Here is a 27,126-nt window from a genome sequence, read left to right on the forward strand (position 1 = left end):
GTTTTTTACGATTTTGTTCATTTCCCTTGTTGCATAGTACTCCATTTATAAATATATCCAATCTACTATATGGAGATTTTAGCTGTGTCTAATATTCTGGTTTTGGCCCTGGCTGGTTTAGCTCAGTGGATTGAGCGTCGGCCTGCGAGCTAAGTGTCGCTGGTTCGATCTTCCAGTCAGGGCACATCAGAGAAGGAAAACTCTGACTCCAAAAAACCTCCGCTGCCTTGCGGCATACCTCTTCAGGGGAAAGGCTAAGGGAGTAAACCCCGACAGAAAATCCGGAGCCGGAGTCCCTAAGGCGGTTTGACGTTGTAGTCAACACCGGCAACTCCTGCGGCGCACCTGAAGCCAAGCTGTATTGACTCCGTCTTTCCCTTGGACCCTTCAGCTGCGAAGAGAGGGGGGGTCTGCTGCATGGGCAACAGCAGACCCTCCATATCACCCTGCCCAGGCTCTGTAGCTTCAGCTTCACTGGAGAGGACACTCCAGCGTCATCACAAGATGTCGATTCAACACGGGAGGAGACAGATACCGTGTCACTCCCGAGTCGGACTGCACAGCCATTCTCGGCGGTGCAGATAGACTCTTAGGAAGCTACACCATCGTCTCTCGAGACGGACGGCTGCCGACGACGAATATTCTGGTTTAACAACAAACTTGCTGTGGACATGTATTGCTTATGACTCTTGGTGCAGATATATACAAAAGTCTCTAGGTATGCTTATATTTAACTTTACCGAGAATGTCAAACTGTTCACCAAAGTGTTTGTAACAATTTATTGGTCATGTAAGCAATATATGAGAGTTCCTGCAGCTCCACATCCTCACAAAATACTTTATAGTGTCAGAATTTGATATTCTTTATGGTACATATGTAGTCCTATCACTCTGTGGTTTCAGTTAGCATCTGCCTGATTGTTAATGACATTGTGCATCTTTTCATATGTTTATGAGTCATTTGGATTTGCCCTTTTATGAAATGCCTAGGAAATTTTTTGCTCATTTTCTCTTGCGTTGTTTGTTATTTATATAATTTTGATATTACTTTTTGGGGTCTATTCTATGAGTTGTGAAACCTTCTCTCTGTGAACTGTCCTTTTGCTCTCTTAAGAACGGGAGTTCTTAATTTTAATGTAGTCAGGATTATTATTGTTTTCCTTTATGATTTGTGCTTTTTGTGAGTGTGTTTAAGAATGTCTTCTAAAAAATGTTAAATTCATGAAAGCTAAAACTGTTCCAGATTAAAGGAGACTAAAGACACATGATAACTCTAAAAAAAAAAAAATTCTTCTCCTGACATCTTGAAGATGTTATCCTATATTATCTTCTAAAACTGTTGTCTCTGACATGCAGGTTTTTACTCCATCTGAAATTGATTTTTGCATATGGTGTGAGATTGGGGTTTACCACTCTTCCAACCCCTACATAAGAATGCTCAGCTGTCCCAGTGCCATCTATTGTCATTTCGGTGGGCATTATTCAAACATAGTTTCTTTTGCTGTGTTGGGCTTCCTCTAGTAGGTGCTTTTTACCTCTTCAAGAGCTCCTTCTTGGGTTGATATTTGAAAATATTTGTGATAGCAGGTTAGTTAATATATAAAGAACTAGAACAATGCCCATTGTAGCCAGGCATGCAGTAAATCCTAGATAAGTAATAGCTTATTATGAGGTGCAGAAGAGACAAAAGAAGACTTTACCATTATCATTATAATGATTCTTACAGCAAGATAAACATAGAAGCCAAATTTGAAAATCAAAGAGGAGAGTGTTTTTGGTTGTGTTGATTTAAAAATCAATTATCTATCAAATTTGCCTTTAAATGAAAGATTACAATCTTTCAGAGCTTCTTGACTCCCTTGTACCTAAAGGAATTTATGAAGTGCCTTTTCTTATTCTGTCATGCATTTATCATGTTTATTACATTCTAGGCATTGTTCTAGGCTCCCAGGTTATCTAGTGAACAAAATAAAAATTCCTTGCCCATATGGAACTTACTAGTGGCATCCCCACTCCTACTGTTAACGCAAGCCACAGAGATTTTCCTATCACAAGGAAATTTCATCTTTGTTTTACTTCCATTATTTCCTTCCACTTCCCTAATGTCTTAAAGCTGAGGGAATTAAGAAATGATGACGCTCAAGCCAACCTTTGCCTCAATTCTGACACCAGTAGGCTAAAATGTGAAAGGGTGGGGGGGGGGAGAAAGGTACAGAGGTGAAACATGGTTAACGCTAAGCCTATTCCCCTTTTATAAATCACACAGAGGATCAAGGTGCTGATGTGAATCTGGAAATAAACAGATCTAGCAAGAACTCCTGCTTTGGTTCTTTACCATCTTAAAAAAGAACTAAGCCATGTAATTTTGAGTTCAGCAATTACACCAACAATGTGGCTTCCAAGCTGGGTTGTCTGATGGTTTTCTTAGAAATGCTAAATTGTTTGGGCAATGGTTTATTGATTTATTTGGGTAACTCACAAACATTCCAATACCAGAATCTTTCCTAAAAATCAGTTTCTGATATCCACCCAGGGCTATGAGTTTTGAAACGTTTTGTCCTACACAGCAAGAATAATTATTTAAATAATAAAAATATCTCCCCATTTAAAAATTAATAGATCAATTATTGGTTCTAACTGGCATGTGAAAAACTAGTGTTGTACTGGTTTACTAAATCTAGCCGAAAGCAAAGACATAGTGTTTAGAATAGCCTAGTCAGTTTTAATGCTCCCTACGATTTTCATTACTGACTTTTTGAAATGTTTACTATAATTATACAGGGGTGGGCGGAAGTAGGTTTACAGTTGTCAGTTTGTGAAAGTTTATTCTTATATTGTTTATTAACTATTGTATTATTTTCCATACTAACTGTAAACTAACTTTTGCCCACCCTGTATTATAATACCCTCTATTCTTCTCCGTTGCTTCTTTTGGGGGGGGCTGGCAGTTATTGCTGTCGGAAAGCAAGGATGTGGGAGTGAGCGTAACAAAAGGAGACAATGCCTTTGACATCTTTCCCAGGTAACTCTTGCAGACCGCTTTTTTCCAACTCCGCCGACGTCTAGCCTCGGGTGGATTTACCCCGCCTCACCCTAGCCCCACTCTAGCCCCGCCCTAGCCCCGCCCAGCTCCGCCCTAGCCCCGCCCGTCCACTCCAGTCCACTGGAGCCCTCCTGTGCGGGAGGGTCCCTCGCTGCAATGCCACAATCAGCCCCAGGGAGGAGACCGCGGCCGCGGGGGCCAGAGGGCCTTCTCCGGCGGCGGAAGCGGAAAAGGCGGGACCTAGAGCTCACGTTACGCCAGCACGTGCGAGCGTTAGGGCTGGGTCTCCGGAATAGAAGGTGGGCGCTACAAGTGTGTGTTGGCTATTGGCAACCTCTCTGAGGTTCTAGAGTTTGGCCCTCATGGCGGAGATAATTCAGGAACGCATAGAAGATCGACTTCCCGAATTGGAACAGCTGGAACGCGTTGGACTGTTCAGTCATGCAGAGATTAAGTGAGCTGAGGAAGAGGAATGGCTGGGGAGGGCAGAGAGGAGGTTGCGGCGAGTGTGTGTGGCGGGGGCAGGGATGGGGAACCGCTTGAATTTTGTTTATTTTTCTTCACGCGGCGGAAGCTTATTTCTGATATTTGATGATGCCTAGAGTTAATTTCTCTTTATTGCAAAGTTATCCGTCCCACCAAACTTACTGACAGCTCTTCATTGGAGCCAGGTCTGGGGGCTATAAAGGTGATAAAACCAGGAACCCTTCCCATCAGGAGCTAAAGCGCCTTGTGTATGGTGGGGGAGACAGATGAATTAAGCGTTTTGACTGCAGTGTGGTGTACTCGCAGTTGTTTATAGTAGAGTGTACTGCTCTAGAGATACGAAGAGAGGGCCGAGGGGAGCCCCGGAGTAGATCAGTCTAACAAGACTTGAAGACGGGGACCATTTACTTCAGTTTCGTATTCTACCCTAGGGCTCAGTCAGCAGTATCTGGCACAGAGTTGGCATTCAGTAATTTGTTAAAGTTAAGTTTAATAGTTTTAAATGATTTTCCACCACTATTTCTTAATTTTACAATGACTGAATGTAGTAATGTGACTGGGATCCTTAAACATTGTTAATGAAACGCAACATATCTATGTGAAGTCTTAATAAGGACTCAGTAAATGTTATTGTTTTAATTAACTAGAGACAATTATCGGTCTTGCATATCTTGTATTAAATTCCCCTTATATGCACGTGTTGTGTGTTCATTCCTTAGCTAAATACAGTGAATCTTCTCCCATAAGTCCTTTGTAGATATAATAAATTTTTTTAGGTAGAGACAATGTAAAGTTTTTAAAAAAATTTTCATGTTGGAAACTCCAAAGCAAGAGGAATTTAAGAACTTATTAAAGTTTAAGTGACCTGAATTTGGAGGAATCTTTATTGATACTATATGTAAAAAATGTAAAGTACTTAAGATTATTTGCTTTGCTGGTGGGACTGTTAATCGTCCTGGCAATTGATTAAGGTAATTTTCATGAAAATTTTAAAATATTCTGATGCCTTTAAGAACACTGAAGTGGTCCTGTAAGAGAATATTTGGTTATGAAGAATAATTATTTGGGAATTATATGCTTTGGTAAATATATTTTAAATACATAAAAAAATTTAGAAACTTAACAAAAACCCCAAAGTTATTTAAGTCTTGTTTTTTGTAAGTGTTGCACTTTAATTGGCTTTCTCCTCAGGGCTATCATTAAGAAAGCTTCGAATCTCGAATACAAAATACAGCGAAGAGCTCTTTGTAAGGAAGACTTTGTCAATTATGTTCAAGTAAGTGAATAATTTCACTATCTTTTAATCTCACACATTTTAAATTAATAATAGAATGACCAGCTTGATGTCAATTTTCAACAAACTTCTGGAACTGGTCATTAGAAAGGTAACTTATGGACAAAAACAGGTGGTCTGGGAATAGCATTGCTCCATTAAGGCTTTATAGTCCTTGGCAAACTGAACTTATTTTTTCTTTTCTTTTATGGGGTTAGTGGATCAGAGACTGCCAAAGACATATGTCAGGATTTCAGCAAGAGATTTGACAGACCACCTTGTGTGGGGAACAATAAAGGAGAGTGAGTTTGATGATAGTAGCTGGTTGGAAAGTTAATACTTAGGTGTCTGTAAGTCTGTCAGCTTAGAAAGAAGTATGCTGCAAGATTCTTCAGTCCTGTAAGTGAATGGAAGACTTGAGTGAAGGTAAAATACATGTGCTAGACCTATTTTCAGGTGGGAGAGAATGGCTTGTATGTTGGATGACAAAAGCAGGATTCATAAAGAACCCAATAACAAGATGGAATGTTTTAAGACTAAAGGCTCTAAGCTTAGGTTAAAAACAACTAACGATATAGGAAACCTGGTTAAGAGTCTTGTATTTGGAAGAAGTCCTAGGGCTCATAGTAGATTGCTTATTCAATGAGCATATTATGTCAAAAAATATAATCTAACTGATTACATGAACAAGGTAGCTGAGCGGAGAACATTGCAAACAGTAAGCACTCAGAAGATGCTGGTTTGAAAAAGACTGTTCTGCGCTTATCAGACCATGCCTGGCGCAGTGTTTGAGACTCAAGGCTACATTTTAAGAAGGACTCTGAGAGGTTGGTTGGAAGGCAGCCAAGATAGAAACCTCGTTCTAGGAGGAATTGTTGAAGAAAATAGAGATGTTTAACCTTGAGACTTAAGAAGTGGCAAATCATTTCACTCTTCAAATATTTAAAAGTTTTGTGTGGGTTAGATTAAAACCACGATTAAACACTCATATATATTACCACCCACCTCCCCCCACACTTGCACAGAACCATGTAAATTTGCTATAAGGTATAAGTGACATTTTAAATCAATGAGTTACTGGTTACCTACATTAAAAAAAATTAGGTCTCTTCCTCACATAGTACACAAAAATAAATTCCTGCTGAATTGGCAAGCTAAATGTGGGGGAGGGACTTTAAATCTGCAAAAACTATGAAAGAATGATTTTAGGTAGGGGAAGAGTTATTAAATGAAACTGAGAAAAATTACTTGCCTGTTAAAAGTAAAAATCGCTGTGCAGACAAGATACCATAAATAATGTGAAAAGACAAGCCACAATATGGGAGAAAATTTTGGAACATGTAATTAAGATCTAGATTATATAAAGGTATACAAATCAAGAAGAAAATGACAAAAAACTAGAAAGAAGACGGAAAGAGCTGGAAAAATGTGAACATCCAATTTTCAAAGGGGAGACATCATTTGTTGGGCAATTTATGAAAAGCTGTTAGCCTCATTAGTAATCAGGTAAATATAGATTAAAACCAGGGTGCAGTACTACTTTATATCCATCATATTAGCAAATGTTTTTAAAGACTGATATTGTAAGTATATGATAGGCACAACTACTTGGAGAGCAACTTGGTAATATTCCATAAAGTTGAAAATACATCTACTCTGACCCAGCAATTTCATTCTTTTAGCCATAGAGTAAATATTGAGTACCTACTCTCTACATGGCACTGATTCAATCCAGTAGAGCTACAATAATAAATTAAGCAGACAAAAGTCATTGACGTGAAGAGCTTATGTATTAGTGGTGGATGTCTTATTAGTGGTGGATGTCAGTGTACACCCTGGAAAAGTTCCTGGATATGTCCACAAGACGATATGTACAGGAATATCAGTTATAACTTTTCGTAATAGAAAAATTGGAAACAAATATACATCACCAGAAAGGACAGGTAAATTGCACATTCATACAATGAAATACTGTGTAGCAGTTAAAATGAATGGACCGCAATTTCATGTGTCAGTAGGGATATATCTAAATTTGATGCTGAGTAAAAATATGCAAGATGGGTACAATATGATACCATTTATGTAAAGTTTGAAAGCATTCAAGACAGCATTTTAATAAAGTCCAAAGTCATGCTTGGGAGTGATAAACAGTTACATCAAGATAGTCATTTCCTCTGTGGAGGGAGAAGAGTGGAATCAGATGTGGTACATAGTCTTATTTGAATATTTTCTTTTAAATAAGATTTGAAGCAAATATAGCAAATGTAGACTTTGATGTAGCTAGCTACATGAGTATTCCATGTGCTTGAAATATTTCATTAAAGCATGCAATCTTGTGAGTTTCTGAGCTTTCAGCCTGTAATAACCTTTAAGCCAAGGCATGGAGAGGAATTGTATAGTAGTGGGTTTTAGAGAGCCTTAGAGGTTCTAAGCGGTTCTTTAGTGGAGAGTAGAGAGCCAATTATGCATTCTTTTTCAGCTGGTACAAACCTATTTGTTTTATTTGGTTGTGCATCAGCTAAACTTTTTGAAAGGTTAATTGCTAGAAGTTTAAATACACTGTTATAGACCAGGAAGTTAGCTTGATGTTATAAACCTTATGTCTTTTGATTTTAGTAAAATGCTTTCTTTGTAGCTAAGATGTTTATATGCTTGCTAATGTATGTACTGTATTTTTGAATTCTGCAAATGTAAGGTGAATTTTCAGTGAATGCTAGACATTTACTGTAGATTATGCTTTAAAAAAAATTTATTTACTCATTTTTAGAGAGAGGAGAAGGGGGGGAGAAAGAGAGGGAGAGAAACATAGATCGGTGTGCAATGGCTACATCTGTAAATCAGCTGCCTCTCGTACGCCCCCAGCTAGGGATCTGGCTTTCAACCCAGGCATGTGCCCTGGTGGGGAATTGAACTGGTGACCTTTTGGTTTGCAGGCCTGCACTCAGTCCACTGAGCCACACCAGCCAGGGCAGATTATCCTTCTTCACAGCAAATTATGTTCTGTTTTATAATCTTAATTTTATTTACTTTATGATTTTAACTAAATGTATTTTCTGTGCATGTGAAAGGATATGATTTTCCTTGTTTTTCTCTTTTTTTCTTTTTCTTCCATAGTATGAAATTAATCTCTTGAACTTGATCCAGAGAAGGAGAACTGTAAGTAGATGATTTTCTGGAAGTTGGAAAAGTATATAGAATGAAATAGGATGGCTCTATAGCTAGATCTTGGGTTTGGGAAGCAGTTGGCATTGATGAATTGCAATGCTGGTGTATGCATAATAGATATTTGTAATTATTCGCTTTTTCTGTCATTACTGTTTAATGATCAGGTAGGAATGCCACTTTGGATAAATGTAATTAAACTGAGGCTTTGTTTTTTATGTTTATTTTTAGCGCATTGGGTATTCATTTAAGAAGGATGAGATTGAGAGTTCTATTGTACACCGGGTGCAGGGTGTCTTCCGACGTGCTTCAGCAAAGTGGAAAGTAAGTGATCAGAGCTTCCTTAACTCTTAAGAGATGTGAAGATATGTATTACGCATTTATGACTTGGATAGTCAAATGTATGGTTGTCTGTTCTTGTCTTTTGTGTCTCAATACGTACTCTTTTTATTTTAAAGATTTTATTTATTTTTAGAGAGAGGGGAAGGGAGGGAGAAAGAGAGGGTGAGGAACATCAGTGTGTGGTTTCCTATCCCATGCCCCCAACTGGGGGACCTGGCCCTCAACCCAGGCATGTGCCCTGACTGGGAATCGAATAGTGACCCTTTGGTTCTCAACCTGGCACTCAATCCATTGAGCCACAACAGCTGGGACTCAATACTTATTCTGACGATGATGTCATTACTTGAAACCACTTATCAAACCATTAAGAAAATTGATCTAATTACCTTATATTTATTCTGTGAGGATGGTGCTGAAAACTGGGTTTGCTACATAAGTAATGATCAGAAAATTGTCTGGGATTTGTTTGTATGTATCTAAAGTATACCAAAGTCTTGGCTGTGGATGATAAATGGTTAGAATAGGGGCAGTACCTTAGTAACTTGATTTTCTTCACATTTGGCTCTGGAACTGGGACATATTATATGGGAAGTACATTAGATTACTAGGAATGACAAATTTTGGGTTGCTTCCCTTGATCGAGGCCATGTACAAGCTGCATTGAACAAATTGGATAGACAACAGATTTTGTCTTGGAGCATGGTAGGGGGGAGTAGGGAACAGACTGAGTTATTGTGGTTAAGAGACCTAAGGCCTAATAGGCTGAGGGCTGTTGTAACACAGTAGATATTCTGAAATCTGCTTCTGTTTAGGTGTATGTGTTATATATAAAGTTCAAACTCAGGGAGCTTACTGCATTTCTTTTCTTGCAGGATGATGTTCAACTTTGGCTATCCTATGTAGTCTTTTGTAAGAAATGGGTGAGTATTTGGGGAGCTGTGTCATACTCCCTTTCCTTCTTTTGTTTAGTTGGCCTTTTAAGTCCCATGCTTGATTACTAAATTCTGAGTTTTCTTCAAAGGCGTAGGGTTAACAAATGGAAAAAGAACCCAAGGAGGCTGACTGTCAGAGTAACAACATTTGCATATCTGAATGAGTCGGTGGCTTTTACTTCAGTAGAAAAGAAAATTATCTTGATGTGTATTTTGTTCATTAAAGTTGAGAACTTTTTTGATATTTAGAATGTTTATATAGTGAGCTTTAGGTAGAAGAAAGCTGTGTCTGTATGTGTTTCTATGTCCCTGGCAGTAGCAGATCTTGCCCCACTGGATTTTACAGTTGGTAATGGTACGGGACAGATCACTTAGAGAGTAGTAACAGTGATTTGCTGTGTAGGAAGTGCAATTTTTCTTTTTCTTTTCAGGCTTCCAAACCTCAACTTAGCAGGGTATTCTCTGCCATGTTGGCCATTCATTCAAACAAGCCAGGTATGGTGAAATCCTTGTCAGTTCTTTTCCTACCTTTTAGGTAGACTCAATACTGTTTTGGAATTTACTTTGCTTCATAAACCTAAAAGAATTTATTTTGTGAACCTGAGCTTAGGCACTTGGCCTCAGCAGATTTGGTTCCTGAATAGCTGGTGTGTGTTCATCCCTGTCTATCATATACTAGTTAATGTGCCAGATATTATATGTGTGGGCATGTAGGAATGTGCTTCTGCTTCAGTTAATGCTTAAAGAAACTCTTTGGTCCTTTGAGGGACATTCTATTTGAAGGCAGTCATATGTAAGGGATTTCAGAAACTTAACAGGGGAAAAGATAAATGTAGATTTTACAAGAGTGCCTGGCACAGAGTAGGTGCTCATGTGTTGTAAGAGAAAGACTTCTCTTTGTGTATATTGTGTGAATGGCACATGATTTTACAGTGGAGGTGCTCCAGTGTCTTTTCTCAAGTATTCGGCTCAACCAGACATTTTACAATACAGAAGACTTATAGGCTACATTTGGCACCAGTTTATTCAGAAGACTGCAGCAGGACAGCTTTAAGTGCATTTCTTCAGGAGGATACTCTTAGCATCTCGGAGGCTAGTAACAGTTCAGGTGTGAGGGAAAGAGTGAGTAGAGGAGCCCCTCTGCCTTAGAAGACCTGGATGAGCATAGCTTCCAGGGATCCTAGGGAGGACCGTGCTCAATTTCAGGAATCACTTGCTCAAGAAAGCCCAAAGCAGTGGCCCTCTACCATTTATAGTCCTCCTCCTAGTCCTGATGTAGTTGCCAGTTGTAGGTCATTTTTACCAAAAACAATCACAATCTTGCCTAGTAACATAGCTCACCTTTATTAAGTTTCTAGGGAAATGGTTAGAATGCTAACTCAAGGTTAATTTCCCATGTAGAAGGACAAAAGATTTTTTTTTTAAAGTTTTTATTTCCAGTAGGTATAATAAAATTTTGTTTTTCAAATTGTGAGCCATTAAAAAAATTTATGCGTTACTCTATAGAGAAAAGAGCAAAATAATTTTAGTTGATTGATTCTAAGATGCACAATTTTTTCCAGCATTTTAACACTTAAAATTTGTATGTGACTTAAAATGATGTTGACCTTAGATCTGATGAAACAGTAATAGGCACATAATAAGTACTTTCAGATGTTAACATTTACCTATTTCCTTTATGATACTCATGTAATTTTAGATAAAGCAACAGTATTTTACAGATAACTATTACAAATTTCTTCTCCCCATTTCCTTCCTCTTGATGGGATTAAGAAATTCTTTTAAGCATTAAAATTGGAGCATTGGCCTTTTTTTTGCCTGAGTTGATTAATTTATTAAAATGCAGTATGATGTTTTTCATTTATAGCTTTGTGGATTATGGCGGCCAAATGGGAAATGGAAGATCGCTTGTCTTCAGAAAGTGCAAGACAGCTTTTTCTTCGAGCTCTGCGCTTTCATCCCCAGTGCCCAAAACTTTATCAAGAAGTGAGTGTGTGTGTACATAACATGGCAGAATGATGTCTCAGTTTGATCCTCTGGAAACACATATTCTTTAAGTGAAAAAAGACTTTGAATTGCAAAGGCTAGGAATTAGCAGGGAGCTGCTGTAGAAACGGGGCCAGGAAGGTATTTTTTGGCCAGTGGTAGGTTTTGACCATGTGCATCTTCCAGGTTCTTAGTGAGAGATTAGAACGCCTACCTGCCCATTACGGTTGGGAGGGGTAGGGAACTGGGCCTTCCCTTTTTTAAATTGGAGGGCCAGGGTTCAGCCATCTTCATACCGTTGTTCTAATTTTTTTCTTACTCCTTTGTCCCTTTCTCTTTCCCTCCTTTCCTTCCTTACCTTCCAGCCCTCCCTATACCCCATTTGGCTTCTCCGCTTTCCCCCTACCCCCCCAATTTTCTTCTCATTCTCTTTGTCTCTCTTTCTTGAGATAAGTACTTCTTTCCCCTCTTGGTAGACTTATTCCCCCGTGGAGGGGGTACACTAGAACATTGATGACCATACTTTTGCTGAAAGAAAACCAAGCAAATGCTGGAAATGGTGTATTACTGGAAACTACACCCTTTTTTCAGAATAAGGGAGAAATTGCTGTTTAGTCTTCAAATGAAAAGTTAAGCCTGTGTGCTGAGGGGAAAAAGATACGGGTTTTCATGCTAATTGGTATTATAGGTGTCCCAACCATATATTTGGTCAGGTAGTAATTTAACAATGTTTTATATTATTGTCTTGCATCCCTTTGTTTTTTTCATATTCTGTTAGACATTTCTTTGTTGGCTTTATTATTCTTATTGAGGAACTATTGTAAGACTCAATCCTCCTGTTGTTAGAGGGTTATTCTATACTGCTCTTATTTTATATGTTTTTTTTGGAGGCTTTCATGAATGCTTATATTTGTATTTTCCAAAATGGTAGTAGATTTATTGCTTTTTCTTATCAAAAGTAATTAGAACTTAGTTATTTTTTAAAAGATTTTATTTTATTTATTTATTTTTAAAGATTTTATTTTTATTTATTTTTAGAGAGAGGGGAAGGGAAAGAGAAGGAGGGAGAGAAACATCAGTGTGTGGATGCCTCTTGCACTCCCCCAACTGGGGACCTGGCCTGCAACCCAGGCATGTGCTCTGACTGGGAATAGAACTGGCAACCCTTTGGTTCTCAGGCTGGTGCTCAATCCACTGAGCCACACCAGTCAGGGCTATAATTTGTTTATTAAAAATAGTTCAGAAAAAACAGTTCATGAAAAAGTAACAGAAAAAGTACTTATATCTTATCATCCATACATTATGCCTATCACAAATATTTAAAACAGGTTTTATTTCTGAAAAGTGGGATTCTACTATGTATTATTGTATTCTGTATTTTTACCTAATACAGCATGAATATAGTTCCATGTTTGTATGTATTGATCTATAATATAATGATGGTGTTCAAACTTGGTCTTCTTTCAATCTTAAATTACTGAGGAACTCAAAGTTCTTTTGTTTATATGGGTTATAGCTATAAGTTTTTATTTTATTGAAAATTAAAACCAAGAAATTAAAAATACTTATTTAAAAATAATAAACTCATGATTTGTTAATGTAGATTAGTTATTTTTAAATGAAAGTTGCTCTTCTAAAACAGTTTAAAAAGAATGGCATTATTACACATTTTTGTTAATCTCTTGAATATCTGACTTAATAGAGGACAGCTGGATTCTCAGATCTCCTTTTGTTAAAATTATTGTTTATTGATTTGAGAGGGTGAGAGGCATTGATTTGTTATTCCACATACTCATGTGTTCATTGGTTGCTTCTTGCATGTGCTCTGACCAGTGATTGAACATGCAACCTTAGTGTATCAGGACGGTGTTCTAATCAACTGAGCTGCTTGGCCAGGGCCTCAGATCTCCTTTTGCATTCAGTATGGGTGATAGGACCCATCATAGAGCCTCTGAAAAACTTTAAACTCTTAACAAGAGCAAAGACTCTTGTTAGTATTATTATGCAAGTAATTTTGACCTTGCCGACCCCCTGAAGGGGTGTCAAGAACCCCTGTGTAGCCCCAAGTCACATTTTGAGAAACTGATGAACATTATCTGTTCTAATAGTCACATTTAAAAAAAAAACCCTAAGTATTTTTACTTAACACTAGCAAAGTAAGGTGTTTGTAGAAAATCTTGGAGAAAAAAATCAGAAAAGCAAAAGCCCTGAGAGGGAATAAGTTTGATTGAGGACAAATGTTATTAATAATATGGTACATTTTTTTTCCTGTGCAAAATTTTTCACATAGTGATAATTGTGTGATATGAAAATTTGTAGCAAGCTTTTTAAAAAAAATTCCTCACCTGAGGACATTGATTATTGATTTTTAGAGATGGGGGGAAGAGAGGGAGAGACACATAGCTGAGAGAGAGGTAGACCGATCGGTTGCCTCTCGTATGTGCCCCAGCTGGGGACTGAACCTGCAGCCTACGTATGTGCCCCAACCAGGAATCAAACCTGTGAACCCTTCGGTTCATTGGGTGATGCTCCAACCAACTGAGCCACACCAGCCAGGGCTAAGTACTTTTTAAAACCATGTCATTTTAATATGTCTTATAACAGAGAATTCAGAGTATTAAAACTTATGGATAAGTCATCTTTACAGTACATGTTAATCATGCATTAGTTTTGCTTTATATACCTGATATTACATATTTACCATAGATTTTTACTTCAAAATAATTATGGATTCCCAGGAAGTTAGAAACATAATACAGTGAGGTCCTGTGTACCATTTACTCAGTTTTCCCTGATGGTTACATTTTATAAAATTACAGTATAATATCAAAGCCAGGAAATTAACATTGGTATAAAGTGCATATGGTTCTGTTTTTTTCCACATGTGTAGATTTGTGTAGCCACTGCAATAAAAATATAGAAATGTTCCATGATCACAGAGATCTCCCTTCTTGTCAGTGTCAGCTAGTTTCATAACAAATATACCACTCCCCCCCCAACTTCCAGATCCAGTAATTATGGGTAAAAAATGGCATCTTATGTGTTTCTGATTTAAAAAACTATCTCCCAAGCTTTTCAGTTCATCTTTTCCCTTCTGTAGTACTTTAGGATGGAGCTGATGCATGCTGAGAAATTGAGGAAGGAAAAGCAAGAGTTTGAAAAAGCCAAAATGAATATGGTAAGATCCTAATATATTGTCACTTATTAATGTATAGTGCTTTGAGTCTGCTTAGGAGTAAGAGAAACTCTTTACATAGTTTTCTTTCCAATTTAATGCTATATTTTGAGACTTTAAGATGAGTCTAGAGTTGACTTAATAAAATGGGCTTAGAAATAAAATGGAATTTGTGCTTTAGAAGTAGACATTTGGACTAATTGAAGTGGTTCTCAAAATTATTACTGATGGAATGGTCAAATGCTACTCTTTTATGCTTTTATGATTTCATGAAATGACTTATTAATGGGTTGAAGGAGTTGGAGATAGGTGGGGAATTCTAGTCTTATTTATATAATTTTTTATGTGACGGAATAATTTAAAAAAAAGTTTTAGAATGTTAGAACTGAAAAAGCAACTTTGCTTTCATCTGTTACTGTGGTTTCCAGTTCTGAAATTTTTTATACAAATGAAGTTGTACACAGAAGGGTCAACAGGGCATGTGAAAGTTGACCTATTTTGGTCGAAATGGAGAGTGAGATCTTAAGCAGAGTGATCCTGCTACCACTCCAGGAGCCCGAGAGAACAGAGTTTGAAGATCAGTGGTCTTGTTCAAGTACGCACTTTGCAAGTGAGGGAACTGGCCCAGAGAGAGACGGGATTTGCCAGAGGTCGTATGGCAGCACCATAGGACTGTTCATATTTACCCTAGTGCTTTTTCTACTTACGGACACTACTTGCTAAGTTATGTGCAATGCGACACTCTTTAGGAAAATCTTGATTATCCTGAAGAACTCCTTACAGGCGAGTTGGCACGGATCATCTATAAAAATTCTGTAAGCATAATTAAAGGTAGGTATTTTTTGAAAACTTATTTATGATGGGAAAGTGAAACAATCTCTTTATAATGAAGAAGACCTTTAGCTAGTTATGAAAATATGTTAGAAATTCCATTAGAATGTGTATAAAACTTGGATTATAGAAATAATATCCTATTTCTTTCAGAAGGCTTTTTGCCCCTTAGGATATACTTGAACATTTCAATAAGTTTTTATTTAGTACTTAATTGCTGTGGGGAATTGAAAAGAAATAGATGAGTTAATACATTCCTTTATGCCTTTAAGAAGTTTAGACTAAAAGCTACAAGTACTTAGGAATACTCCAAAATATTTGTTTTGTTTGTGTAATGGGACTGTGGGTGATTTTTTTGTTCTTTGTTCTATTAATCAAAACAAATAAACTACAGTACATCAAGAAGGCGGTACTTTCAGAGTAAAGTGATACTTGAGAGTCTTACTCCCCTCTCCCACTTAAAAAATTTTAGGTGCAGAGTTTCATGTGTCACTGCTTTCAATTGCACAGCTATTTGACTTTGCCAAAGATCTGCAAAGAGAAATTTATGAAGAGTAAGTAAAATATTGGAAAGGTGAATGTGGCCGTTTCTTATTTTGTGGTAAGGGTTTGAGGTTGGGTATTTAGAAAGTGGGAAAGAAAATACCCCACTAAATCCTTGGAGGAAAGCTAAGTTTTAGGACCATTGTATCATAGTAAATCCTATTTAAAATATATTCCTGGAAAAGTTGACTCACTTAATGGCTTTCCTTGGAAAATGGTTTGCCTTTATTCAACAAATAGTACATCTTACAGCTTTTATAAAAATCTGTATTTCTGCTTTGCTGGCATGTCTTTTGTCCATAAACTAAGAGTTGTACTCATGAATGTTTAAGTTGAGTGCTGCAGGTGATTTCATACTTTAATGTCTGATTCCATAGTTTGAAAATTAGTTGCAGCCTACCTGTGGGTACTTCACTCTTAGGTAGTACCCCTTACTTTCACAGGAGATAAAATAGGACTTGAATCCATTTTCTCTTTTGACATCTTCAGGGTTTTGGTAGAGGATTAGGTTGTTGCTTTTTCTCTGCCTTTATTATAGAAATGGAAGAGCCTGGATAGAATAAATTTCTCCAGGGCTCAAGGAGGATTGTCTCGTCACACCTCCCTGCTGATTTGATTTGAAAGTTAACATTTGTGAATGATTTCTGGAACATTCTGAAACCTAATAAATGTGTGACAACTCTGATCCATAGACAAAAAGTATACAGTGTGTGTGAGGATATCTGAAGAGCCTGTTCATGGTAATGGAGTTGTTCGAGGGTGTTCTGGGTACATTTTTAGAGCATAGGGAACTGCCTCTGTTTGATATTCTGATTTAGTCTTGTGCCGTACGTCTCACGCCTGCACTCTGCTTTTCAGCCTGCAGGCTATGCACACAGATGACCCTCTCACTTGGGATTACGTGGCGCGGCGGGAATTAGAGCTCCCCTCGCAGCCAGGGGCAGAGCCACCCGTGACAAAACAAGCCAGAGCGGAGGAGGTGGGCCGGCGGGAGGAGCGGGGCTGTGCTGTGTACGAAGAGGCGGTGAAGACTCTCCCTACAGGTAGACTGCACCTCACCGTGGTGTGGGATAGAAGCAATAGTGTTTGTGAACGTGAAGCTGAAGCTCCCGTTCCCGTGACTGAGATCGGCTTCAGGAACCCGTCTGGTAGTTTACAGTGCGCCTGGCTTCCCAGCGTGCTCTTTCTGGGTGGTGGAAGATGGGCCTTTTATGACCTTCCTGGATAGTAGTGGTATATATGTGTTCATTTATTTATGGGAAATGATACCTAGGAGGATTGTTTAATTATAATTCCTTAATTATCTTCTGATATAGATTTACTTTCTAATTTTGTAATATTGGAGTATTAAGGTAGAGGGGATATACAACATGGATGGGCTTTTCATTTTTATATTTATATCATTACTCAGTTGTTTTTCCCCCAGTATTTGATATGGTTTATTGGCTGTAATCAGAATAACTTTTTTTTTTAAAACCAGTTAGTTTAAACTCTTTTTTCAGAGGAGTTCTCCCTTAAAAGATGCATGATGATCATTCAACTAAGAGAATTGGTGATCTGATCTGTGTGATCTTTCTGGCTTTTTCAGAGGCCATGTGGAAGTGTTACATCAACTTCTGCTTGGAAAGGTTTGCTAAGAAGACAAATAGTCAGTCCCTCAGAAGAAAGGTAAGGGCATGGCTGTAGTGGCTGACTAGAAAATGACTGTCTTTTGAAAGAAGGACAGACTCTTTTGGGGCCTGGGGCAGCTTCCGAGAACTTCATGCTTAATTGCTTTCTCCTTGAGTCACCTGTCATTTTGAAGGTCTGAGTCTGCTGTGCCCTTACACTGGCCACTGGTCTGGGAGGTGCTCTCTCCCTGGGCTGTGCGTGGTGTGGCTGTGTAACTCCTCTAATCATAAGTGAAGCCACCTCAGCCCCTGCCCTCAGTTCTCAGAAATGTGCAAAGTGCTTTTGTTCCTGTCAGAGGCCAAAGACCCTTTTGGGGGTCTTTGTAATGACCTGAGGCGTTTTTCTGATTTCAGAGGCTGGAAAGAACCATGACTGCATTCAGGAAGGCACATGAACTCAGACTTCTACCAGAATTCCTATACAAGCAGTGGGTAAGGATATGAACACATTCACTGTCAATTAACGTACTTAATTCTAATTGGTTCATGTTGGTAGCATGTGTTTTTATACATGTAGTTATGTGACTAAGGCCATTTGGAAGTTTGGTGTGATAGCTATAGAGAGTATTTACATTTGGCTGTCAGTATTTGGCATATGTCAAAAGTGAAATCTGTACCAGTAAAGAGAAGAATGTTATGTATCAGAAAACACTCACAACAAGGAGTTACAATTTGGCTTTATTTTGTTTGTCCACGCTTCCATTTTTTACTGAACATCCCTTTCCTGAGTTTTCAATCTAAATGCCCGGCCCAGACTAACCATTGGTACAGTGAAAACAAGTTAGATGTATTCCTTGTGTTTCAGAAGCTGACATTCTAGTAAGAGGCATGTTGATCCATCCCTACCTCTGGGGTGGGTAAGGATTGTGATAAGAGACCAGAGTAGTGTCCTGTGGAAGATATAATATAGTTCTAGAACAGGTTTTGCCACTTAATAGCTTGGTGACTTGGGCAAATCACTTAACCTTTCTGAGTTTGTTTACTTAACTTTAAAATAGTGATAGTGAGCCTTGTTTTTGCCATGTCACAGAGTTGAGAGTATAACAGGATAACGGATGTGTTAGTGTATTTAAATACCTTTGTAGGGCTAACAGGGACAAAAATCTTTATGTTATCTAGTGCCTTTAACTTGTATAACTCCTTATTCATATCATTATACAATTTTTATGTAATTACAACTAATGTTTTGCCATTTTGTATTTTATTTTATATTAACATTTAAAAATAATTTTTAGCCCCGACCAGTGTGGCTCAATTGGTTGGGCATCGTCCTGCAAACCAAAAGGTTGCTGGTTCCATTCCTGGTCAGGGCACACACCTGGGTTGTGGGTTTGGTCCCTGGTCAGGATGCATTCGAGAGGCAACTGATTGGTGTTTCTCTCTCACATCAATGTTTCTTTCTCTCCCTTTATGTCTCCCTTCTCTTCTCTCTAAGATAAATAAAATCTTCTAAAAACATTAAAAAATACTTCTTACATATAGTCATGCATATCCTGTATACTAGTTGATTACATTATACCACTACTGAGGTCCCCTTCTCCCTCTATGGCATCTGTCTATCCAAAATCCCAGACCTAGGTGAGTTCAGCTGCCCTCGTTTGAGTTACTGAATGCTGGCAAGACAGTCACATGCCGTATATCCAGATGTGCTTTGCTTTGAGTATTGTCTAGGCAGTCCTGCTCTCTGTCCATTATTGCTTATTTTGCCATTCACCACTCTGGCTATTTGAAACATCCTCTGCTCTCCAAATCTCTCATGTTGCCCTTCTGAACTCTACCACCTAATCACTCATTTGGTGACTTTAATGAGAGTTCCTCAACATGCTGCCGCTGAACTTAAGAAGCTTTGCTGATTCTTACATCCATTTTCTCCAGATTAATTGCCACAGAGTGATCTTTCAAAATTGATTATCAGATTATTCTGTGACTGGTCACTGTCCTTTGGATAAAGCTGCTCAGTCTCATTAATTTGGCCCCTGCCTGTGTTTCTAGCCTCATCTACCAGTTCTCCAGCTTATATTCTTCCCTGCCAGCCGTTCTGAACTTTGATTTCCTTTTGCATCCCAGCTATCACCTGCAGTCTCTTGTACATACTGGTTAGGATCTCTGATTTCACTTGACTGATGCCTGCTCTTTCTTAAGCCTAAATGGTGCTTCCTTTTTTGGAGTCCTTTCTCATCACTGCCACCTTGTTGGGTGCTCTTGCTTTGTACTCCGATGCCTTTTCTGTCATGGCAGATATTAAGATGGCTGGACTGGAGACTGGGTGGTAGATAGTATGTAATACAAATGCTTATTGAATGAATAGATTGTACACTGTCATTTATTTGCTGTTCCACAATTTCATAATTAGGTTTCTTTTTTTTTCCCTTCTGTTAAGATAGTGTGGATACAGGCATTTTGAACAGATGAGATTTTCTTCTGTTCATGTACTTGTTGGGTCATATTTGTTAAAAAACAATCCTCAAGTTTAAGTTATGACGCTTTTATGATTCTTGCTACATAATGCCAAATTATACTTCAGAGAAATTGTACAAGTTTATAGTGTGCCCACCTCTGAGTGAATAAACTTGTTTCCTTACCAACCCACAAATACTGATTTTATCTTTACTGATTTTTATATTCTGTTTAGTGGGTATGAGTTTTAGTATACTGTAGGAAACTATTTTATTAAAAACTAAATTTTCAGTCGAAATGATTTAGGCCCTCTACTTTTTACCTCTTTCCTATTTTTTGATACCCCTTGGAAGTAGGAGCAGGGAATGGAGGAGGAATTCCAAATTGTGCACTTTGTGCCTGTTTGATAGCCATGGTGAAAGGCCATTGAAATGATGGCCTCATTTGTCCCCCATTATACAGATAATATAGCTTTCAGTAGTTAATTTTCCAGTGATCCCTTGTCTTACCTAGATTGAGTTGCTGTTGCATCAAGACTTCCTCGAGGAAGCTCTGCAGGTGGCAGTAGCTGGGATTGAGCTGTTTAGAGACTCGGTGATGATGTGGCAGATGAAGCTGCAGGTGCTGATTGAAGCCAAGAGCCCGGATGTAGCCATGCTTTTTGAAGAAGCCTTTGTGCACCTGAAGCCCCAGGTCTGTGAGTTGGGTCTTGTGTATTTCACTGTTTGGGAAACCATTTAAGACTGTCAGCGAAAGCTTATTTGGAGCGTACTTGTCTGATGAGAGCTGGCCCTCGAGTGCGTTTGTGCTGATGGCTTAGGGGTTGGAGTAGAAGAACTTAGTTCCATTTAATGACCCATTTCTAATTCTTTTTTTGAAAATTGACTAATTATATAAAATTTTATATCCCATCTAGATATCTTACAAGTGAGAAATATTAATAGAATATTCTCACTTGCTTCCAAAGCTAAACTTAAGCCTGATTTTTAAACACACACGTATTTCTGAACCTTAAAGTTGAAAAGACTAAACCTTAAAGTTTTGCTGTGAATCTTCTATATTAGTATGAAAAAAGTATTCCAGAAGTTAAAGCAGGAAAAATAAGTCTTAATTATTTTACAGCTTGTGTGTGCCTCTGAGACACACATGAGTGAAGATCAGGGAGTTCAGCCTGAATAGTTAGTACTTGTGTTGTGGGTCCTAAACAGCAGGGACGTTAGCTGGGTAGTCCTGGGTCTGACTAGCTATGGGTTGTTAATTGCTTAATTAATTAGCAGGTAATTGATGATGTTAACTGTAGGCAGCATTCCCCAGCATAAGGGAACTAGCATTGACAGGACTTGGTCAGAAGGCTGTGTTCTTGCGTGTCATTTCTGTTGGGCACAGTGTGGACAGACTGGGAATGAATCCGTATTTTATGTATTGATTATCTTAGGATGAACCTGTCTTTATAGTGATTAGTTTTCAGACTGTAGTGCTAAGCTGCCATTTTCTAACTTATTCTTTTGTGAGCAGGTTTGTCTGCCATTGTGGATTTCTTGGGCAGAGTGGAGTGAAGGTGCCAACAGCCAAGAAGACACCGAAGCCATCTATAAGGTGTGGGCCCGGTGTTCTCTAAGTCTTGTAGGGTGTGGGGAAGGAGCAGGCAGCTTTACTAGTTGGCTAGCTTCAGGCTTATTTCTGTAGCAGCTATTCCTAAAAGCACTGTTAATTGAGCAGCCTGGGATGATTCTGGGAAAATTTGTTTTGATATTTATAAATCTCCTCACACAGCTTGTGTCTTTTTTCTTTTTAATTATAGAAAGCTATTCTAGCTGTCAAGGGTGCTGACTCAGTCACTCTGAAGGATAAGTACCTGGATTGGGCTTATCGAAGTGGTGGCTACAAAAAGACCAGAGCTGTGTTTAAAAGGTACTCACAGATGTTCATAACTGTTACTGTTCTCTCCACTCTGCTCAGCTCCTCATACCCAGGTTTTATGTATCACAGATAGGATCTGAGGAAGTAATCTAAGAGACTTTTTCAAGAAGTTTCATTTTTCTTTTTTGGAACAGTAAAAGCAGTTTATACCTATTTTGGAAAATTAAAAAAAGATAACTAATAATTCATTGTAATCCCATCATTGAGGAAAAACCATGTTGATACATTATATTAAAATTTGTCTTTCACATATGTGAGATTATCCTATAATCATATTTTGTTTATCACTTCTGTTGGTGAACATTAAGACTGGCCTTTTCTCTATTGGCAATAATTTTTCATTAACATCATTTATTAAAATAGCTGTATGATATGCCCCTCTGTAGATGTGTAGTAACTTATTTGGCACAGTAATACTGCTTTGATGAACATTTCTACACAAATATTTATCCACATTGGGAATTTTTTCCCTAGAATATATTCTTAGCAGTGGAATTATTTGTCTCCTTCAAAAGACCTTGAGATATAGTAGAAGAGGGAACTTAGACTCTGAAAGTGAGAAAGAACAGGAGGAAAACAGGATGGGAAAGGATTTGGGGTGGTGAAGAGTGTCATCGGCGTTTGAAAGCGTTGAAAGGACTGATGGCAGGCCCGGTCCTTGCACAGCCTGCAGGCGGGCTTTATTAAACCGCGCTTTGTGGAGGCGCCGGCGCGGGTATCATGTCCACGGCGTGTCAGAGGCTTTCTGTCACGGAGGAAGGTAACAGTTGCCCCCTCTTTCTAGTTTACAGGAAAGCCGTCCATTTTCAGTTGATTTTTTCAGGAAGATGATCCAATTTGAAAAGGAGCAAGTAAGTGTCCTATCTGTGCATTTCTTGTCTGGGAAAAAGTATTGGTTGTTACTAATTTATGGTGGCATTTTGATGTTTAGAAAGCTCTCATTTTAATACCAGATAAATTTCTGGTCCCTTTGTGTAATTCTTTTTTTCACGGAGATGGTTTAGGAATGGTAATCAAGCAAAGAAGAGGAAGTGCCAGTCTGGAAAATAGAAAAGTTAGATTTCACCTCTTATAGGAAGCCCTCCTTGCCAGGCTGGGTGAGAAACTCGCTCCTGCCTCCACAGCATCCTGCCTGTCTCTTGTGTTGGGCTGTGAGGTAGAGTAGGCACTCAGTAAATGTTTCTGGTATGGGTAACGACATGTGAACGAGGAAAATGCATGAAATCCATATGTATCTGTAATCCCATCATAGGAACACAACTAACCATGTTTCTTTTTCCTTTTATTTTCTTTAACTTTTTGTTTTCTTATATGCACACAGTTTTGTACTATTTTATTTCTGACTTCTGTGCTGTATATAGAAGTTCTCTTTTTAACTTTTTTTGTAAACAGATTTTCTGTGTTTTTACATGGTTATCATTTTTAATGGTTGTAGTGTTAAAACCATAATTTTCCTATTCCATTACATATAGGTTGTTTCCAGATTTTTGATAATGAAAACAAAGAGTGTTGCTAGCATTTTGTTTATATAGCTTTTTTTCTCTTTTGATTATCTTCTTGAGATAAATTTCTAGGACTGGAGAAACTAATTTTTTATGGTTGTTTATATATTGCCAGATAGTTCTCCAAAAGAATTATACTTATGCATAGTGATAATCACACCTTCTCAAAGTATTCAGTTTTGCTTTTTCTTCTTTATTTTGGCCTTTTGATTGGTGTTTATTATTTTTATTTGAATTTGGAAAAATTAGAGGTTGAACTCTTGTTTTCTTAGTTTTGATCATTGTGTGGGTCAATTATCTGTTCTTATCCTATAGTATAAGAGGTAGTATAGAATAATAATTAATAGCTAGGCTTTGGGTTGATAACATAATAGTTTTGTGCCTTGGGCTAGTCACTTAATTCCAGGCCTTGGCATCCTCATCCGGAAAGGAGGTCGTAATACTTTGCAGGGGCGCGAGGGTTGTAAGGCAAAGAGCTTATTGGACAGAGAGGAGTTTGCCCAGTGCCATGCACATTGTGAGCCCTTAGAAAAGTGTGGTTCTGATTTTCATGCATGCTTAAGATAGGAGGTTAAATTGACTTTCTATAAAATAATAGTGTCAGTGAAGAGAAATTTGAACGAGGAACTAGTTATTTGACTATACAAAAGGATTTATAAACTGAAGATGTTAATCTGCTTTGAAAATGAAAAAGGATGCATTTAAGTGGAAGTAGAGGTAAAGAATTAACATTTCTTGACTATGAAGTTAGTACCAGCTATTTGGCTAGGTGTATAATTAATCAGCATTTTAATTTAATCTTTGCAGTTACTCTGAAAAATCATTATCCTTATTTTATGGGTTATGAAGCTTTTAAGATCAGAGGGTTTAAAAAATTCGCTGAAGGTCATATAACTAGTATTTATATATACTTTGGCATGATATAAAAAGTTTTAAGGTGGATATAGCTACTATGTGCTAGAGTCCAGATATTTCAAAAGAAAGAAGTCCCTAGCTGTAGGGAGTAAAACTGTCTCCATTTATTTATTTCAATAGTACTCCTCCCTTTGGGCTTTCAGATACACTTTTCTGTGAAGCTGCCCATGTTCCTCCAACTGAGAATTGATTATGCTTTTTATATGCTACCATATAGCAAAGTGCTTTTTATCACTGTTTAGCATTTACTTGGCTCTGGATGTAAATGCATATAACTTTTCTCTGGGTAAGTTGAAAGCCAGGCTGTGCTCATCTTAAGCCACACCCTCCTCTCCTTCAAATACCTGCTTAACAGTGGTTGAAATGAATTTGTTACATTGTAAATTAAGGTTTTTGAGGCAAGATTGTCTGATTATTTATTTTTGATAGGAATCCTGCAAGATGCCAAACTTAAGAGAATATTATGAGAGGGCTTTGAGAGAGTTTGGATCTGTAGATTCTGGTAAGTAAACTTAAGTTATAGACACACAAGTCTGTATGTGTGGTCTGTAACCTATCAGTATGGTTAGAAGAGTGTTTCTTAACTCTTCTGGGTCATAGTTGTCTTTGAGAATAAAACTTGCATTTCCCCCCTGCTTCTTCCCTCATTTTGGGCACAAATACTTGCAGATATAATTTTATTTCAAATTTCAAATACACAAGCTCAAGAGTCCATGGGTCTTGCATTAACTCTGGCTTAGAGAAAGATTTGCTTGGTTTGGTTCTCTTTAAAAAATGTATTTTTAAGGGAAAGGTTAATAATGTAGGTCAGAACAAAAAGGAGTGGGAATCACAGTAAAGGGGTAGTGTCAGGCTAATCGACATCAGTTGTCATTGGCTGTTGCTACATTGTCCTCGTTTATAGGACTGGTGAAACGTACTTCTGGGTGTAGGTATGTCACGTAACACCTGACATGTGTAGTTGTTTAACTCACATTTAAAAAGATACATTAGTTCTTAAGAGGTTTCAACAGACCTTCTGATGGAGTGCATGAAAATAGCATTTTTACTAACCCAAACAAGTTTTGGTAATGAGGTTATAGTGAGCTCATTGAGGTCAGTATCACCCTGAAAGAGATTCAGCAAAATCCTGCCTTTAAAATATTTAGTATATTTGAGGTTGTCAGATATATAGACTATATCATCATTAAAGTGAAGTTTAATACTTTTAAAAAATAGTTTTTATATACCGTAGTGTAAAGATGATGAGAGGTATTGTTTCACATAGGGTTCTGTGGAAATAACAAGAAGTTAAGTTTATTAACTTTATTAACTTGTGTTGAATTTGTATTAAATAATTAAGTTTACCTAATAAAGCCTCATCAGTTATCTAATTGTATGTTTATGGTCATTTTTTTTGTTCCCTTGAAAGATCTTTGGATGGATTACATCAAAGAAGAATTGAACCACCCCCTTGGCAGACCTGAGAACTGCGGACAGATATATTGGCGAGCCATGAAAATGTTGCAGGGAGAGTCAGCAGATATGTTTGTAGCTAAACATGCTATGCATCAAGCGGGCCATTTGTGAAAGGAGTAAGACCATAGCTAGCTTTGTGAAATAGTGTTGTAAGCCCTCTGGGAAGGTTTGTGTTACGAGTTCATCTGCAATTTGCAGACGAGATTTTGAGACCTGTTTTAATTGTGTTACTATGTTAATCTTTAATTCCAGAAACAAGAACTGCTATTTTGTGGCCAGAGGCTATTTTGTGTTGAGGCTGGATCTACTGTAGGTCCTAAGTGTTTTCCAAAATATGTGGAAACTGTACAACTGAATTTCTTTTATTACCCCAGGTTAGGAGTGAATCACTCTAATCTAGACCTAGGGGCCAGATGAAATGGAGGAGAAAGTACAGTTCTGTTTGTTTATTCTCTCCTTATTAGAAACGTATATATGGTATGTATTTGTTGTAGAAAATATGGTGAGAATAGAGTAATGAAAATAAAATAAAAGCATTCTATAATATCATTTGTAATTAAACCCAGTAATGTGGTGTTTTTTTTTAAAATCAGAATTGGACTTATCCTATTAGATCATTTACTTATTCATGCATTGAATGCCCATCATAAGGCAGGAAAGAAGGGAAGTCTTTGGGATGGAGATAGGGGTGAGAGTAACGGAGCTGGGTGTCCTGAGAGCTGGCTGAAACAGCAGAGAAGGATGCTGGGTATTGGGGGAAAAGTTATCCTTTAAGGAGATTAAGACATTGTCAAAAGTGTCGTCTATCTCTGGGACTGAGCTACAGAGAAATATTTACAGTGGGAATGAAACTGGAAAAGTTTGTGCTGCCTGTCACTACCAGAACCAATAAGTAGAGACAAGGATTGAATCTTCATGGGTGCTTTATTTAGATGCTGGTGATCTGGGAAGATAACAGGTTATATGTCCTAAAAACCATCTTCACATCTCATCTCAACCTGACCTTTTTCTGAGGAGAAGAAAAGGGCAGGTAAGGAGTTTGGAAAAAGGTTAATCAGATAAGAGTTGCAGTCCAGCTAGATTTTCCTAGCATTTCTTCGTCTGCTGACCAGTAGTTCTTTATCTGCCTCACAGGTCACAGGCATTTGCTCCCAGGAACACAAGGGCTCAGATACCCCATTGCTTGCTGACCCCCGGGAGCACAAAGGTTGAATTGTTTGTCAACCTCCTGGAGTCACGTGGGTCATGTATTTCAGTTCCTGGAATAACAGCTTTGCACATGCATCAATCACTTAGGTCTATCAACTGTAACTGAAGCTAAAATCTTTACCTCTTCAGTTCCCCTATCAGGAAGATCCAGCAACCAAAGAAAGGTGGGCAGGGGTAGGGAGTAGTTTAGAGCTGCAGAGAAGGGCTTCAGAGGCATTGGTGGAGGGTGGATGGCTTGGAGCAGGGAAGGGCATTCTGGGAACAGGGCAGGCCATTATTTGA

General features: G+C 38.1%; 1 protein-coding gene across 1 annotated transcript; it reads left to right on the forward strand.

Moving 5' to 3' along the window:
* The first annotated feature begins 3,288 nt into the window (after nucleotides 1-3,288).
* On the forward strand, nucleotides 3,289-26,181 carry LOC149998144 (U3 small nucleolar RNA-associated protein 6 homolog). Its single transcript, XM_090292346.1, has 19 exons — nucleotides 3,289-3,497; nucleotides 4,721-4,805; nucleotides 7,917-7,958; nucleotides 8,196-8,288; nucleotides 9,179-9,226; nucleotides 9,670-9,733; nucleotides 11,106-11,224; nucleotides 14,325-14,402; nucleotides 15,149-15,230; nucleotides 15,703-15,784; nucleotides 16,632-16,816; nucleotides 17,362-17,441; nucleotides 17,798-17,875; nucleotides 20,354-20,533; nucleotides 21,356-21,436; nucleotides 21,642-21,751; nucleotides 22,545-22,611; nucleotides 24,607-24,679; nucleotides 25,589-26,181. The coding sequence occupies exons 1-19, from the start codon at nucleotides 3,406-3,408 to the stop codon at nucleotides 25,744-25,746; spliced, it is 1,797 nt and encodes a 598-aa protein (XP_090148472.1). The 5' UTR covers nucleotides 3,289-3,405; the 3' UTR covers nucleotides 25,747-26,181.
* The last annotated feature ends 945 nt before the right edge of the window (nucleotides 26,182-27,126 follow it).

Source organism: Furipterus horrens, unplaced genomic scaffold (assembly GCF_987537825.1).
Source record: "Furipterus horrens unplaced genomic scaffold, mFurHor1.1.pri manual_scaffold_11, whole genome shotgun sequence".
Classification (NCBI taxonomy): Eukaryota; Metazoa; Chordata; class Mammalia; order Chiroptera; family Furipteridae; genus Furipterus; species Furipterus horrens.

What these genes read in the sequence shown, in the direction of transcription:
- LOC149998144 (XM_090292346.1), top strand. Translation starts at nt 3,406, where the DNA reads ATGGCGGAGATAATTCAGGAACGCATAGAAGATCGACTTCCCGAATTG. An exon ending in AATTCCTATACAAGCAGTGG is followed by an intron (nt 17,876 to 20,353) that starts GTAAGGATATGA and finishes TGTCTTACCTAG; the next exon opens with ATTGAGTTGCTGTTGCATCA. An exon ending in TTGTGCACCTGAAGCCCCAG is followed by an intron (nt 20,534 to 21,355) that starts GTCTGTGAGTTG and finishes TTTTGTGAGCAG; the next exon opens with GTTTGTCTGCCATTGTGGAT.